At 47.4% G+C, this 17,977-nt stretch overlaps 1 protein-coding gene and 1 long non-coding RNA gene across 2 annotated transcripts in view; one reads left to right on the forward strand and one right to left on the reverse strand.

Annotated features, from left to right (window-relative positions):
* Window positions 1-1,100: 1,100 nt before the first annotated feature.
* LOC310683283 lies at window positions 1,101-16,506 on the reverse strand. Its single transcript, XR_014514345.1, has 2 exons — window positions 16,415-16,506; window positions 1,101-3,220 (listed from the first exon to the last, which is right to left on the reverse strand). It is a non-coding gene; the product is annotated as an uncharacterized lncRNA (long non-coding RNA).
* NHSL3 (NHS like 3) overlaps window positions 3,214-17,977 on the forward strand; it is a 72,377-nt gene continuing 57,613 nt past the window's right edge. Inside the window, exon 1 of the mRNA XM_083453016.1 lies at window positions 3,214-17,196. Within this exon, the coding sequence (XP_083309142.1) occupies window positions 16,959-17,196 (238 nt within the window). The 5' untranslated portion in view covers window positions 3,214-16,958. The remainder of the gene's footprint in view (window positions 17,197-17,977) is intronic.

The raw sequence follows: 17,977 nt of genomic DNA on the forward strand, positions 1-17,977 counted from the left end.
ACATTAAAAATTACACTCTACACCTCCCATTTGGATGTATTTCCTCCTGGCTTTGCAACACATGTACATATAACCAAAGATAAATTTGAACATATGTCAACCACCATAAAGGTCTATGTCATCAGTTCAGGGTTGCTGGGTTGTTGTTTTTTTGGCAACAGATGAGCACAGTAACCCTCTTGGAAACCAGTCAGAAGAGAGCTCACATCAGGGTTCCTACAGAGCTGGAATGACAGTGCTCCCTATGCTTGCTGTGTCATGACTGAGGCTTTTACCATGAATCCAAAGAACTGAGTCCTGGATTCTGCAGGAAGTTGCAAGCCTTTAGATTCCGTGGCTGAATGCTGGAGGGAAGGAGTCTGACATTATGTCTTTCCCAGCCTCATTACTTCCAGAGTCATCCATCTGCAAGCTTGTGTGTGTTTATATGAGATGGGTATTATTTTCTTTTTCAGTTGTCTTTGATTTCAGGTTATTTGCAGCACTGGGGGATTAAAATGCAGATTTAAAATAACACAGATCCGGAGTCTGACTGCTTCAAGAGAGCCGAAGGGCTGCTTAAGGCAATGCCACAGACTAGACTTTGGGGAAGCATATTTTTCCCCCAGGGGGTGTTGGGGGGGTGCAACCCCTCACTGATCATGAAGCTCTTCTCTTGCAGTGTGAAGTGTCACCATTTACTCTGTAAGAAGTGGCTCATCCATAGTTTCTGTTCTTTGTTCAGGGAAGCCCAGAGTCAAGGACTCCTCTGGTCTTAGTGGGCCCCCATGCTTCAGTTCCTTCCTGACTGGCTTGCACATTTGGCCTCCACATCTAACAGTTGGCATGGCAGTGAGAAATGTTCAGCCTGACTCTAATATGGCATTCTCCTACGTGCAGAGTTATTCATGATCAAACCTTTAAACATTCATTGCGCCCTCCCCATCGAATAGCCTGAAATGGTACATTCTAAGAGAAGCTGGTGAATTAATATGTATGGCAAGATCTCCTGGTCCTCCTGGCATAGAGAACTATTTTGTGCTACACACCACCCGAGAACCACCTCCAGGGTTCTGAGTTCCTTGTTTCCTTTAGGAAAGGAGGCACAGCAGAGACTGTGGTGTCTTTATGATATATAGTTTATTGTCACATATATACAACATGAGCTTAAAATGGAGGGACTCACAGCGTTAACACTCCAAGAGGTTCTTGCTTGTCCCATGACCACTGTCTTGGATGCTGGCAGAAATCAGCTTTGGCCCCCCGCCCCTCTGCTCAACTTACTGCATTTAACAGACTGAAACTATTTTTCCTCCAGCTGCAATCCTAAAAACAATTGCTCTCCTTCCAACTCTAAAACTCCATTTCAAAGGCTTTTGGCTTTCTAACTAATTATGAGTTGAGGGGAGGGGCACAGAGCCACTCTATTTGTCTTCCTAAAGTCTCATCTTCTGTGGGCCATTACCAGGCAGGCTACTGGCTTGTATTTTAACATGCCAAATCCAGGGTATGGCACTCAGTAAGTAGAAGGGGAATCCAGGCACTCCACAAACTTATAACAGTATGTATGGCAAGATCTCCTGGTCTTCCTGGCATGTAGAGCTATTCTAGCAATAGGCAAGGCATTGGTGGGTACTCTTTCCTGAAAGAAGCCACATTCTGAGCCAAGCTGTACAAACTATGCAAATCAAATATATTTGCATATTTGTGCTTCTGTTGCCTTCTTTATACTGCTTCTTTGCTACTACTCACGGAGAGAGGGAAGGGCACTGAAACCCCACCCTCAGCCTCTGTGATTTCAGAATCTGTTCTCACTCAGGGGTGCCAAATTGAATAAAATAAGGAGGGACAGGTAAGCCCTAGCCCACATAATTGATCACAATATGTGGCACATATACACCATTTAAATGGCAAAACCCATCAATGAGTGGGAGGGCTCAGCCACCTCAAATATTTTATGATGGGTGTGTGTGTGGAGACCTCTGCTCCTAGGAGTTGGCTCATAGGCCTCACCTCCACAGGAACTAGAAACCTGCTTTGCAATGGTTAGAGTTACTGAGCAGCAGGAGAGCTGAGGTTTATGGAAAGCTGCATTATGTGCCTGGCTCTATATTCTGCAAGGTTTTTCTGCATTTGTGTGGAACAGGAAAACACACACACTTACACACACACAGTGTTACATGTATGTAACAACAGAGTCTTGATGGCAAAGGCTATGGAAGCTCTCCCTCCCATCTGCTCTGGGGAAGGAATTCTACACACACACACACACCAATTTAACCACCGAGTTCCTTTCCAGCAGCTGTTGCAAATTATGCCAAACATCCAGTGCAACCTTGGTTGTGCTGGCTAGGATGAGTCCCTCGGTCAGTACTGATCTCTCAGAGGTTTCCTTTGCTGTCCTGGGGGTCCAGAATGTGGGACAGGGAAGGGATGCATCCTGCATCAGCAGCTTTTATGGGAAGGGATGTGGAATTGGAGATGTTGGGGAAGGCAGGAAGAGGAAAGAGAAACCGGGCTGGAAGGTGGGTGGAGGAATCCTCCCTGTGTCAGCGGAGAAAGATGAAAAAGCAGAGGCCAGAGGGTGCCACCCACCCACTGCTTCCCATGTCCTGGAGGAAAAGATTTCTCCAGACAATGGAGTCACTATGAGAGACTGTGGCACACACAGAGCATGCGGGGTGTGTGTGTGTGTGTGTGTGTCGGTCTGCTCTGGATCTGAAGGACAAAGGCACATTAAAGGGGTTTCTTCTTCCATTGGAAACAGCCAAGTTCAAAGACGGCGTGGGATGAAGATGGATCAACAAAGAGAGATCTCTGTGTGTGTGTGCTGCATGTAACTGGAGAAGGCACACATGCATCAGATCCCTGGTCAGGATAAGGCAGAGGCTCTGAGCAGTGAGCAGGATTAGCCACTTATCCAAAAGGTGCTTCCCCTTCTTTGTTACTCTTTTTCAGGCTTTGGTCCACACTCCTCTCTGCTCCACTTCATTCACTATTTTGCCTTGAGATGTGTGAACTCTGAGGTGTGCAGAAGTACATTCCCACCCCCAAATCCTAGGAGGAGGATTCCACCCCATCTCAAAAAAGCCTATTGAGGAGTGAGTAACCTATGCTGCTTGAAGCGACATAACGCTGAGCATCATATGGAAGTGAAAACCAGAAAACTGGAGGTGAGGGAGTGAATTGGCCTGCTTGAGTCCCCTTTCAGTTCTTTGTACCCTGGAGGAGAGTGTGGCACCTGTTAGGGGATAAAGAGGAAACACTGCAACTTTTTGTTTCAGATACAGTCTTGCCAATGATTACCACCTGGTCTCCCCACCCCTCAGCACTGCATATAGACTGGGAAGGGCAGGGGCTTTTCCTTACTAGCCAGCCCTCAAAGTCTGTCCAGCTGCTTGGTGTTTCTTAGCCCTATTTCCCAGGAGTTCAGCTCTAGGGGAGAAAGTTAAAAACAAGGAGACTCTGGATTTACTTACTCACCTCCCCACCCCAAATAATCTTGTGGGCTATTTTTAGAACACAAAAATGTAGCTTAGTCATGCAATCTTAGCACACGGGGAAAGCTTTTAGCGAGAAATTCCAGAGAATAGTCTTTTAAAACCACTGAAGCCAAATGCCAAAATATAAATTTATTAGGGAAGAAGGGAAGGCAACAATTGCACACCAGACTTTGCAAACGAGACCAGTAACATCAATCCAACTTAGCTAGTTACAGGTTACCTTCCTGAACAGAACCTTGGGTTTCAGAACATTTGCAGAATTCATTTGCAGAAGAGGTGCTCTGACAGTAAGCATATTTGGACCCACAACCAGATGTTTGGACTTCCACCTGGTCAGCAACTTTAATTGCACAGGGTTCCTAATGTTTGGTAACCCCCATGTGCACACAGCTGCACAAACCCAGGAGCAGCCTCTCCCATGTTCAACAAATGTGCAAGTGTTGGGTGACACTAGAGACAAAGCTAGCTGGCGCCATCCCCCGTTCAGTTGGTTGGGGTTGTCTGAAAAGGGCTGCTTTTGAGCTTAAATCTGTATCTCTTGTCTCTTAGGCCATAACCATTCATTGAACTCTGTACAACCACTGAGAATGCCTTGTTCTGAGTTGCTCTCTCCCGCTACTGCACAAACGTCTTAATTCTTCCTCTTTGGCGATCACTTGTAGCCGAGTAAGATTGTCTTCCATAAACAGTTTTAACAATGAGTCCGTAAGTGACTGTGGAGGCCAATTCTGGATCCACACGTCCTTCCACAGTGGGGACATAAATTTCCGGGTGGGAGTTGATCATGGTGTGGATTTGCCAAGTGTGCCTTCCTCCTAGCACGTTTCTCCCTTGTGTCCTGAGTTCAAGTGTCTTCAAAGCCCATGACACCTTTGGTAAAGGCTGTTCTCCAACTGGAGTGCTCGCAGGCCAGTGTTTCCACTATATTTTTAAAGATTTGTCTTGAGACAGTCTTTAAATCTCTTTTGTTGACCACCAGCATTACGCTTTCCATTTTTAAGTTTGGAATAGAGTAGTTGCTTTGGAAGACGATCATCAGGCATCCGCACAACATGACCAGTCCAATGAAGTTGATGTTGAAGAATCATTGCTTCAACACTGGTGATCTTTGCTTCTTCCAGTACACTGATATTAGTTTGCCTGTCTTCCCAAGTGATATGTAAAAATTTTCAGAGACTCTGTTGATGGAATCTTTTGAGCAGTTGGAGATGGCGTTTATAAGTGGTCCCTGTTTCACAAGCATATAGTAAGGTTGGTAGTACAATAGATTTGTAAACAAGCATTTTGGTTTCCCTGCGAATGTCCTGATCCTCAAACACTCTTCACTTCAATCGGGAGAAAGCCGCACTTGCAGAGCTCAGGCGATGTTGGATTTCGGCATCAATTTTGGCCCTTGTGGAAAGACAACTGCCTAGGTAGGAGAAGTGATCAACATTTTCCAACGTTACACCATTGAGTTGGATTTGTGGCACTGCAGAGGGGTTATTTTGTACTTGTTGGTGCAGCACTTTGGTTTTTTGGATGCTGAGTGATAGGGCAAGCTTTTCGTATTCTGCAAAGATATTTAGGATGGTTTGCAGGTCATCCTTTGAGCGTGCTCACACTATGTTGTCTTCAGTATACCGAAGCTCTCAATAAGCAACATTACAAACTTACTCTTAAGTCTTTACTCCATGTGTTTGTGCCAACACGTAAATTTTTTATTTTTATTGTTGCTTTTTGGATTAAAGAATAGTGCTTTTGCAATTGCTTCAGTAACCAGTTTCACTTTTGTCCCATTAAAAGTGCCCCATTAAGTCTATTTATCTCCTCCACCCCCGCTCATTGCTACATTTCTGGAAAAACATATTCAGCCACTATGACTGAGAGAGAGAAACCCCAGTAGGGATAGCATGCCTTATTAAAATAATTTTTCCTGCTTCTCTGCTGCCAGTGAGAGAGACACAATAAAATGCTGCTTGTAACACCTGGGCACCCAGGTGTCAGAGCCAAGTGTTGGCATAGCAGCCTAGAGTGTTCTTGGCTTCCTCCTGGGCCCCAATATCAAGGTATAGGGTCCTACTCTGTGTCCCATCTGAGAGATCCTTGGAGGCAACAATGGGAGGTCTCTCCCATGGTAGCCCCACCTCACCCCCTTATGGAATTCCCTCCCCAGGGAAGATTGTCTGGGGCCAACGTGGCTATCTATTCCCCACCCAGTGAAGACCTTATTATTCCTCCAGGCATTGGGGCAGCATGAATGGACTGACTTTTGGTGGCTAGTCTGGTGTTGGTTCTTGTGTTGGATGTTGGTGGCTATTTTAGGGTATTGGGTAATTATTTTGGATCAACACTTTCAGTATATCAGCCCCTGCATTATTTTAATGAACTTTCTGTACAAAGTGCTTTACTAGATTGTAAAATGCAAAACACACACAATATATAATAGAATCTACTGTACTTTTATGCTATTGTCTTGTAAATGGGTTTGGGACTCCATTTAGGGACTCCGTACCCTCTCTTCATCATTTTCATAAAGTGAGATATATATATATATAAAGTAACATGCTCCAAGGAATCCCCTCAGCGGCCAGGGTCTTGGTCCCAGGAGGTATAAACCTCTTAGCAGTAAATGCTCACCAAGGAGATCAGTGGGATAAGGTGCAGCCCAGACCATGCAAAGCAAGGTCAAGCAGAGAATCAGTCCAGGTTCAAAGCATCATCCAGAGTCAAAGTCAGGCAGTGGTGCAAGGTCAATAGCAGAGGAGTTCACATAAGATACAACACAGCAGTGTATGAGACTCAGGAGTGAGAGCAGCCAGACCTACATTGTTTCCATAAATTGGAAGGGTCAAGGAGGAGACCTTATACACTCTGGCTTCCTAGACCAGAGTATACTACTACTGCTGGTAGTAAAGGCATTTCAGGGATTGCATAATCATGAGCCGTGCAATGACTCTGGTCCGTCAATGCATGCTATGCTGTTTCTCTTTGGCCTGGCCTTTATGGTGACACTGTTCTTGAGGACAGAGTGGTGGCTCCACCTCCTTCTCCAACAATTCCACGGGATCTTCAGCACTGATTGCAGGAGACCCTGCCTGCTCCCCAAGGCCCTTGACCTGCAGTGTCTGGTTCATTTTCTTAGAACTCAGGTGTGTAGCATCAGGTCTAGGCTAGACATGACACCAACTTCAATCTTTTTATCGCATTTCCAGTATTTTCCTGCATATTTCTTCATTGAGGGGTCTTGGTTTTTCTGAATCCCAGTGCTGAGAGTGTCATGCTATATCTTGTGGGCTTCCCAGTGAACTCATGTCACATAAATTCATATCCAAGGTCACCCCATTTCAGGCTTTCACTTTTCCTATTTTGCGCATGCATAAATGTTTTGATGGTCACAGTAAATTGGAGAATGAGATACCAAAGTGAAATATTCGCCTGGAAGTAGGGTTGGCACTCCCCTGCTTTTCTACTGGCCATTCTCTTGCGCCATTAATAGGAGTCTGATATGCCAAAATTAAGCAATGAAGATTTTGCAGGCTGCCGCCTTTATCTCCATTCCTGGAAAAGATCCACTCCCTTCCTTTCTACCTGCCAGGCAGCAGGAGCAGTAAAGGTAGTGTCAACCCTAAGGGCACCTAAGCCTTTTAGCACATTGAAGGTCAGTTTAGAGATTGAGCTGGGCAATGCAATCCACTACTTTTCCCTGCAATCTGCATCTCCACCCAGTTTCAAGATAGCTATAAACTCTTAAGAAAGTTCAGTGCTGTTTCACATGCAAACAGAGCAGCTGCCTTATCAATTCCGGGCACTTTGAATTCCAGGGCGACCAGTGAGATATCACTGTGCTTTGCATGCTGGGATGGGGGAATGCCTTCAAGAAACCTCCTATTTGCAAAAGTGAGTTATTTACAGACAATAAAGAAGTAACACCAGCACCGTACATATATTTTATTTTCATTTATTCATTTGAACATTGGTGTTATGCAGGGGGAGGGGAGCAAGAAGCATGATAAAAGCTTAGCTCTCACTTTTGCTCCACACACACACACACACACACACACACACACTTGCTTATGAGAGATTAAGGGCCACTGAGTTCAATGAAGGAAGTGTGCATTACACTGCAGACTTACGATGCTGTCGCTTTCTTAGGAATCAATCCAACTGGGTTCAGTGGAGCTTACTCCCAGGAAAAGTGTGCACAGGTTTGCTGCCTTAAGGTTCATCCTCACGTCTGTTTGCCCCATGTTTACTTCCCTTTGCCCTTTGATTTCTGGGAATAGGTTTGAGAGGCTTTCGTTTCGTCTCATTGCCTTTTGTGGGAAAACCCACTGCTTACCACTGAACAAATGTCAATCCAGAGAAAATGCAACTGTTGTTATTGTTGTTGTTAAGATTTTATATACCACCGTTCATCAAAAGATCTCAAGGTGGTTAACAAAATAAAAGCACAAATTAATACTCAAAACAGAAGCAACAAAACAGTAACCCCCCCCCCATTCAGTAGTAAATAGTGGTATTTTCTGGGGAAGGTGGCAAGACAAAGGAAAAACCTCTCAGACCCATGCCTAGAAATCACGAGACAAACAGAAGTGTGTGGGTTGAAGCTTGTGGAACAATTGATTATTTGTTTTGGTGCAGAACCTACAGGTGTGTCCTTGAATGAGAATACACTACACGTTATGCTCAGTTTAAGGCAGCCTTCCCCAACCTGGTGCCCTCGAGATGTTTCGGAATGCAACTCTTGCCAGCACAGCTGTGATGCCATCAGCCACACAATCTGACAGATGTGCTGGCTGAGGTTGATGGCAGCCATAGCCTAAAACATCTGGAGGGCACAAGTTATGGCAAGGCTGATTTATACTGTGGAATCTGCAGCAATTCATCTACTGTATTTCAAAATCTCTTGTTGAGAGGGATCGGCCTCAAACATCTCTAAGGGGAAAAAAGCAGACCGATCTATTTCTGTGAGTTTGGTGGATGCTGGAGTTGCTCAGCATCACCTCAGCAGGAGCGGCAGTCACCTTTGGGGGGGGGGCGGGGAGGGAGGCAAATTTCTTGTGATGCCTTTTTGAAGCACAAAGATGCAAGTCACCTCCTTTCAAATCTGTCTGAGCTGGTGATTCAGACTGCCGGTTGGGGTATTCAGTAGCTAGGATAATACAAAATCACTTACACAGTGATAAACTGGGACACTAGCAGGCCTGGATTTGTGTATCGCTCCTCGCTGAATGGAGCAGGCTGATTAGAGAGGGGAGGCTGTCTATGGACACATTCCCATCCCAGAGTAATTGCTGGAAGTAGGGAGAGGAAGTAATAGGATTGGTAACACTGATATGGGGTTTCTTAGTCACATGAGTCAATAAAGCAAAGAGCTCAGTTCTCCTTTGACAAAGGCATGAGGGGGACAAATTCTTATGGGCAATATAACCCAGCAGCAAGTTCTCTGTAAGCCTCATTGAAGTTACACAGAGCTGTGCAAGAGCACGTAAACCCATTTCAACCATTTAGAGTTTAGGCATTAGACTAATGTGTTGAGCAAAAGGCCTTTGCAGTTCATCAACTCTCAAAATGGAGAATGCAGATTTTAGACATTGCAAGTACAACTGAACATATGCGCTGTGTTTAATTGATAGATAATGTAAGGTAAAAAGATAAAAAGTAAACAACACCTGGATGGTGAAGTCCAGTCAAAGGCAACTATGGGAGTGCGGCACTCATCTCGCTTCAGGCCGAGGGAGCCGGTGTTTGTCCACACACAGCCTTCTGGGTCATGTGGCCAGCATGACTAAACCGCTTCTGGCATAACGGAACACCGTGACGGAAACCAGAGCACACAGAAACGCTCTTTACCTTCCCACCATAGCGGTGCCTATTTATCTACTTGCACTGGCATGCTTTCAAACTGCTAGACTGGCAGAAGCATTGGCTACAGTGTTGGTGTCAGAAAAAAAATGGAATATTGAAATGAGAAATGACCAGAGGAGGAATGACCACTGGGAGGAGCACAGAGAAAAGAAACACCATGGTGCAGCTGTAGCAACACAACTGGACGCCTTTATCTGCCCCAGCGGCAACAAGGCATGTCTGTCCCGTATTGGTCTCTACAGCCACAGCAGGTTTTGTAACTCTCCAATAGTTTGGCCTCAGACCGAAGGCACACTCCTCCATTGTCTACAGAGACAGACAGATGGCAAAAAGATGACCTTGAAGGGCTGCGGTTGGTACTGATGCATTCACACGGCTGCGATTGGTACTGGTGCTTCCTTTGGTGTTCTCAGGAGCCACCCTATTCTTCAGGCAGAAACTGGGGGGCAGGGAGGCTGTAAACCCCTTAGCTTGAGAAATGAGCGGTCTGACTTCCCGATGAGCATCACTAAGCAGCAATGACTTCATAACAACGAGAGTGCAAGAGCTCAAGAACAGCATTACACGGAAATAAGTGCTGTTACATATGCACAGTTCCCTAAAGAGATGGCAAGACACTGAAGTGCTTCCTTCTGTTTCTTACAACTTTAAAATCCATTTCCTACTTATTATGAGTGAAGCTGTAGGCAAACTAATCTGTCATACTTCAATTAAAAAATGGCAATTTGTACATTAGAACATATGCACACACCACAAAACCTGCTGCAAAAATCAGGCCTGCAAGAGCGGATATGATGTGAAGCACTTTTAGGATTCTCTTAACTTTGACCCAACACAGAACTGCAATGCTCAGGACTCCTTGTGGAAACTGTTCATTGTTATTTTGCTGCAGAAGCAGACATGGAACCAGAGCTGATTCGCTGATGGTCAGAAGCAATTCCAACAGAGTCAAATGGCGTTCCCTCATGATTATAGAGGCTTGGGATTGGTGGAGCTATTGGTGAAGAAATAAGTCCTGCTAGTCCTGAGATTTACTGCTACTCACCATGCTCAGGGCTGCCATTTTGCTTTGTGCCCACTGAACTTGGAGCAAACAAGGTGGTTCACACAATATCAAATACTGTTATTTATTAGTCTCCATAAGTCACAGCGTGGCTCACAAAAGCACAGAAGCACCACCACCAATTCCGCCGCCATGTTGAGGCAGTTGCTCCAGCTGGGAGGGAGCCAGGACGTGCCCAGGCAAGAGACAAATTGAGCAGTGCCTTTGACACACTCACCGTTGAGGTAAAAATTAACAGAAACCTTGGGGAGGGTTTTTTTCCAGCTCCTCAAGGCTCTCTAACAGGAGCTCATAAATTACAGCTGAAAGGTGTTGTTTGCTGTGACCAGAGAGAAGGAAAGCAGCGATGTCAAGTGCAGGTTAGCAGAGGTGTGACTGTCCAGGCTAGAGAAAATTCCAGCAAAGGCCTTGCCCTCAAGCTAAAGCACAAAGTGAGTGTTAATGAGTAATGAGGATAAGCTCTGTGCGTTTCACCTCTCTGGAAAGTTCCAGAATCACAAAGCAGACCTATCTGAAGCAGCAAACAGCCAGACAGTACTATATAGGAAGCTATAGGAGGTCCCAGGCTGTGATGGCTGAGGCTGATGGGAGTTGTAGTCCAAAAGAGCTGGTTTGTGAAGGCTGCCATAGCTTATTTACTGCCTGGACTGTGAGCAAGTCTCAGTCTCTGCTTCATCTGTAACATGTCAAAACAGTGGTCTACCTCACAGAGGTATTTTGTGAGGGGGACCAAGAGAGGCATCTGCATGCTAAGAGTGCAAGCAAAAATGATCTAGAGGAGTGACACAATTTTCTCATGGAAGTGAACACTGAGATCCTCACCAGCACTTCCCTCCCACCCAAATTCCAGTCTGAGTTTCTACCTGAGAAAAACAGTATTGGCAAAGCGTTTATCAGAGAAGCTGAAAATGAGCTGAACAGCACCTTCTGAGCTCCTGAAGAAAACTAGTTCCCTGTCTTGTTCCTGCTGTGCCATCTTAAGAGCAAAAAGCCTTGGAGCCTGAGGCTTAAAAATGGACTAAAATTGGCTCAAAGTGAAAATCTGAAATGAAACTTGGCTCTGTCCTCCTCATCCTCGTGTGGAAATTGAGAGTCAGTGAATAATAGCCATTCCCAGTTTTGATCTTTGGAGTGGCTGGATTGGTGACTCGCAAGAGGTGGGGATTGGAGAGAAGGAGGGGAAAAAGACTATAACTTTGGGCACTGGAAAGTGACACGGAGCCTCTTTCCACTCTGCTCTCTGTTTCCATGATGGGGTGGGGGAAAGTTTGTGAGCTTTGCCTTTCTGCATACAAAGCTGCCTGCATGCTGGACATCCAAATCTTATCACCCAGGAAAATTCTCCCCAGTGTTTTGGAAGGGCCTACAAGAGGCCATTGATCACTTTGGCAGAAGCCTCAAAAAATGCTGCTGCTTGGTTTAACAGAAGTCACTCTTTTACTGTGAATAATACTTCAATTTAGGTATTTTGAATTGGGTCCTTGATCTATAAAGCAAGCATTCCATAGGTTGGTGGGAGGAAGAGAAGAAGATAAAATTCCAGGGAAGGAGAGACTCCCAAGGACAGGGAGGCAACTAGGTGAGCTGTGTGTCCGCTCCTCACCAAAGGACACTCATTGTATTTGTGGGAGTGTCGAGACGCCCCCATCCTGCTCCCCCATCCCAAAGAAGTGAGCTCAAAGTACAGCTTATTTTTCTTATTTGTCTGTTTGCTGCCTAATTATGGTTCTGTATGTGTACTTCTGGGAAGGTGTTTTGGTCAGTTCTGAAGTGCAGGTGCTCCTTAAGACAACCCCCACAGCCATAACAAGTTTGGTAATGTACTGACAACCTGGTCTCATCCAGACTTCCTTTTTTGCTGGATTTTTAAGCACAGGTCCACACTTTAAAGCTCTGTGTCCAAGCACTCTTTTAGTTTGTTTCTTCCAGAGCCTTCCCCATGAAAACCTGCTTTTCAAGGCTGAATTGGAGCAAATGGCCATCTGTGAAAAACCCGAATTGCTGTTTGTTCTGATTCAGCAGTAAAGAGTGGGTTTTCATGGGGAAAGCACCATGGCTAAAGAGAGAGAGTGCGTAAGAGAGAGACATGGAGCTTTAAAGCACAGGCCTGTATCTAGAAAGTATGGAACAAAGGTTAAGTGAGGCTGCGCGCTCAGTGCAGACCTTTCATCCCTGGTGTACTATGCTGATGTGGAGCTGTTTTGGCCCAAAGCTGGGCCCTGGTCCTTATGCACTTAGGTCTTAGGAAAGACCTGAAGAATCACTGCTAGCCAGAGAAGGCAATGCTGGCTAGGACCAGTGGTGGTATAAGGCAGCTTCAAATGTTCATATGTGACTGTAGTGAACAGGTGGTTGGTGATGGGCGAGATTTGGACCAGGGAAGCCAAGGCCGATGGTGCCCAAAGTGGGAGGTAAACAATTAAGTGGGAAATTTAAGCCTGTCTCAGTTATGCCCAACAGTGCCCCACACTGAGCACTGGAGACAAATGGCAGAAGCATGCCTTTCCTGAAGTCCATGAAACAGTCTTAAAAGGTTTGCATGCTCTATTCAGTTGTTATCACAACACTCTGTACAGGTGAGGTTGGAGGAAGGACAGTTGCTGCAAATAGCATCTCTCTGCGGATGGACATGGGACGATGCTTGAAGTCCCTCTTCCAAAGTGCCTCCTTTAAAACACAATACTTTATGGCCATTCCTTGAACTTACCATAGGGTTTGCAGTAATTTAGGCAGGCTGCTGTGTCAGTCCTCAGAAACATGGCTTTGTTTTCAAGAGGAGCCCAAACATCCTGCTCAATTAAGGAATGGACAAAGGAGCTTTATGTATGTACAGAAACAGCGATTTCTCTATAAAAGGCTTTTGCTTAAAAAGAGATCTAGACTGTGCCTCACATAGTGCTTATATGGTAAGTACATGTGTTCATTCCAGGGGTGCTTCCTATACATATGTCTTGGAGTTCAAAAGTGTGGGGAATGTTGTGCATGCATCCAAACATACATACATGGTGCACTCTTTTAACACGGAGCATTATTGGGGAACCTCATTTGTTGTCTGGTGGTGTGTGCATATATAAGCAGTAGCCTTAGGTTTCTTCTCCACTTCCTGCTACAGAGATTTATTGCAATAGTTCCAGAAACAGAAAAATAATGTAGGGTGAAAAAAACAAAAGAACTGCTGTGCACCAGTTATTATTGTTAGTAATTATTATTGCTACTTACCCTTTACCAATAGGTCCCAGGACAGGTTGCAGCAATATGAAACACAACATTAAAAACAGCATCTTTAGGATGCATCAAAGAAGCAAACCACACGCTCAGAGAAGCTGAGTCATATACAAACAGCTCTCACTCCTAGCCCTTCTTGGCAGCCTTCCTCAGCCAGCTTGCAATTTGCTTGTTTGTTAGCAAATGTGTTGATACACTTGAGAAACTATGAATCTGTCTTGCAGAAATTCCAACTTACGCCACAGTCCACATGCTTAGATTTGCTTGCACTGGAAGAGGTTCCTACTTCTATATGTTGCATTAAGACACCAAAACCAGAGGGCAGACTTCCCCCCTATAGAAGGACCAAGCTGGCTCATGCAACATGGCAAGCCAAACTATGGCTTGGCAAATTGCACAAACATGCAGGTGCCCAGAGTCCTCCATGCTACTTTTTGCTGCTTAGTGTGGTGAGTCATCTGAACTGGGACTGGTAGTTAAGGTTTGTACTTGGCTACAGCTCATGGTTAGTGAGGAGAAACCACAAGTCCTGGTTTGGACAACATGCTAAGCCACACCTTGGCACAGCAGCAGAAAAAAGGTTGGGGAAGAGCAAAGTGACTGCAAGTTCCTTTCAGGGAGTCTGCCTGTTCTCACTATACCATAGCTTGGCCTACTGAACCAGGTCTTCATTGTTGCATTCTGAAACAAAGGAGAAGGTCCCCAAAGATATGAAAAAGCAGCCGACAAAAGCACATGAACCCCTAGAGCAATGAAAATGGCATAAAAGTTATTTATAAATAAACAAAACAAGATCACTTTTGTCTGTTGTTTTTCATTGTATTCTGCACAACTCTGCAATATTTTGACTCTACACAATTATGCTCGTTACTCTGTCCTTGCTGTTTTCCTTCAGGCAGGGCTGGCTCACCCAAGACACAAGGTGAGGCCACAGCCTCAGGTGGCAGGGTACATGGGGGCAACAGACTCCCATGCAGATGTTTAACCCCCCCCCCCTATTCCTGATGCAGAGCTTTGCTCATCCCTTCTTCCTTGGCTGGGAGGGAGGTGCTTTTTTGTGGTTTGCCTCAGGTGCCAAAATGCCTTGGGCTGGCCCTGCCTTCAGGAACAGCCATCGCTCAGTGGCAGAGCACAAGATCTGCATGTAGAAGCTCCCAGATTCATTCCCTTGTATCTCCAAATAGGGCTGGGAAGGAGCCATGCCTGCCAGCCAGTGTCAATAAAATGACAATACTGACCTAGGCAGACCAATGGCCTGGCTTGGAATCAGGCAAGTGTAACACACAGGGTGGTTAGCATGATAAGAGCAGCTGCAAATCTGACCTGGAAAGGTGGATTTAGAATAGGATAGGAGTGGTGAGCCCCATAGATGGGTTCACAAAAAAGACAGATAACCCAGTTGGCTTAATGGAGCTATTCTATTTTATCCTGAATGATTAGACAAAGAACAGGAGTGGGAAAGGGAGGGCATGTCTACTGCAGACAACTAAAGGAGTGGTCCAAAGTCCATGGTTTTCTTCAAAGAACCTAGAGAGTTGTTGCTTGCTGAGGGTGGTAGGAATTCTTTGTTAAAGATAACAGAATCATCAAGGTTTTTTTGGGGTATGGTAGACCATCTAGCCCACTTCCCTGCTTGAGTCAGGATCACAAGCCTAAGGACACCATGGTTGGAGCCATAACAGTTTAACTCATGGCCCCTTTAGCTTTTGCAACTGAAGGTATGTGCAGCTGCCTGTGATTAAGATGACCAGCTCTGCTCCACAGTGGCCAGTCTTTCTACCAGTCTTGCCCATGGGATGGAGACAGAGTGCTCCCCACAGCACACAGGCATCCCCTGCATCCTGACCAGATGAGAAACAGGCACCAGCAGTGCAGGACTGGAAAGACTATGTCCCAGCCAGGCTGGTGCCCCTTCACACTCTCTGTGCCACAGGTTGACCCCTCATGGGCTAGGATGCCATTTCTGCATGCCTGGCCCTGGCAGGCACACATCATTCTCTTCTGGTGAACAGACATTGGCTCTAGTAGCTGCAGTCTTCTGCCAGTCACTAGCTATCTGGGCTTTCCTTTCATACCCAGAAGGAATTGGCATGGTAGTTGGAAGCATGTGGAGGACAAGTGATTTCCACTAGCACAAGGTGGGCCCATTTATGCATCCCTAGATAAGATGTTTCTGGATCCAACCATTTTGATGGAGGAATTAGAACACATGGGAATCAAATGGCACAGCAACAGAGCAGGCAGAGTTTGGATCATTTCCTCCTGGGGTGCCTTAAGGGTGGCAGGTTCATTGGTGATCAACAGAAATATTACTTTGTGAAATCCCCCCTTTATTTTGTGATGGTGCTACAGACATCTAGCATGGAATTTGCAGCAAATTGGCCGCATCAGAGGTGTGTGCAGGATTAGAGAGAGTTTCCATGGAGGGTGCCCAGTATGCTAATTACAGTACAGGCCAAAAAAGTAGAACTTTTAGTCTAAGACGACAGAGATCTTTAGGGACATTTTAGAACTGCGGTGAAAACTCAGGGCTTACCTCTGCACATGCTCAACTGCACTTTCGTCTTGATTCCTACAGAATCTAAGAGCCGGACTCTGGTATGGAAAATAGACTCCGGGGCTGAATGGCGTGGAAACTCCTCATAGGCAGAGGCTAAGACTCTGGTATGGAAAATAGGTCCCGGGACTGAATGGAAGCGTGGGATCTCCTTTCAGGCAGAAGCCCGGCCAGCCCCCCGCATACCCCACGCCCTTTGCCAGGTCCAAACCTCTCGGGTCTCCCTCTCTTACTCACCTAGACAAGGGAGGGCCCCCATCCTCGCCAAGGCGCGTGTGTCCCCGAGCTGGAGACGGGAGCGGCGGCGGCGAGCTGCAACGAGCGCGGCGCGGAGGCGGAGTGTCGGAGGAGGGGGGGAGCCTCTCCACACCCCGGCGCGCTCGGCAGGCCCCGCCCGGCCACCCCACACGCCCTCCTGTCCGGGAGAAACTTTCCCCAGCGGCGGCTGCCTTTGCGCCTTGCCGATCGGGGGACGCGCGCACGAGGGGGCGGGCATCGGGGCGCGGCGGAGCCGGGAGAGGCTCCCCGGGGCCCGAGAGCGAGAGAAGCGGCGCGTCCGGGAAACTTTGGCGCGGGAGCGCGGGGCGCAGCCGCTGGGCCCCCCTCCGGAGGCGAGAAAGAGGCAGGGCGTCCTGTGTAGCGAAGCGGGGGCCTCCCATGGCCAGCCCGGCGGCGGCACCGGCTCCGCGCCGCCAGTGACCCCCGGAAAGCAAGCGGCGGCCGCGGCGGGGCCGTCGTGCGCCCCCCGCGTCCTCTCCACGTTTGGCCGCCCGCCAGGGAGATGTCCGGGAAGAGCGCACCTGCGGCGGCGCTCGCCGAGGACACCTGGATCCCCGCGGAGAAGGGGGGCGGTTCCCCCGCCGCCTCACCCCCCAAGAAGAAGAAGCCCAAGTCCGGCTCGTCTAGCCTGCGCAGGGCCTTCAGCTGGCTGCGGGGCAGGCGGAAGAAGAAGCCGAGGGGCCCTCCTGGCGCGCCCCCTGCGGAGGGCAAGAAGCACGACGAGCGCCACAAGGGCAAAGGTAAGGCGCGTCGGCAGCGCGGGTCGCTAGCCGGATCCCAGCTGCGGGGCGGGAGGGGTCTGAAGAGCACTCTGCACATGCTTAACGGGTCTTCCCTTGCTCTTGCTTCACACTTGCCAGGGTGGAGCTGGACTGAGTGCCAGCCCGAGCCAAGCCCTGGCCTGGGGCTGGTCGTGCTTCCACGGTGGCGACGGGAAGGCGCTCTGCACATGGTTAGCTAGACTCTGTTTTATGAATATTTCCGCATGCTCAAGGGATACGCCGTGGGACGGAAATCGCGTGCTAACTTGGACTCGGCCCCTGTGATTTCCTGGCCTAGACGAAGCTCTGAATTTTTGCCAAAGGTTGTACTGAGAGAATAGAGCTGGGTTCAACTGCTTTAGCTCTGCACGTGAACAGTGTTACAGTGAATATGTCGCCCATTGCTAGTCCGCTCCATGTAACTGAAAATCGATTCCAAGGTGAAGCCCAAGTTGCCTAAAGTTGCTTTCCCTTCCTGAGACGTTTGTCCTGCTTTATCAGTCCTTCACATGATCCATGACTCTGCCCCACCTTACTGAAACCAGGCCCCAGTTTTAGCCCATGGCTGAGTGGGCTGCCAACAAATCCCCAGGCAAGCCTTTATAATGCCATTCCGACCAGCCTTCCGCCATTCCTTGACTTACTTCCTCATGCCAACTTAACCCGTTCCCTCCTTGCCTTGCTTGAAACAGGTGTGGGTGGCGCTTCGAGGACTGGGGCACAGGCTCAGGGCACAAAGTTGCATAAATGTGCAGAGTGG

This window comes from Podarcis tiliguerta (genome assembly GCF_965153285.1).
Source record: "Podarcis tiliguerta genome assembly, chromosome: 8".
In the NCBI taxonomy this organism is placed as follows: Eukaryota; Metazoa; Chordata; class Lepidosauria; order Squamata; family Lacertidae; genus Podarcis; species Podarcis tiliguerta.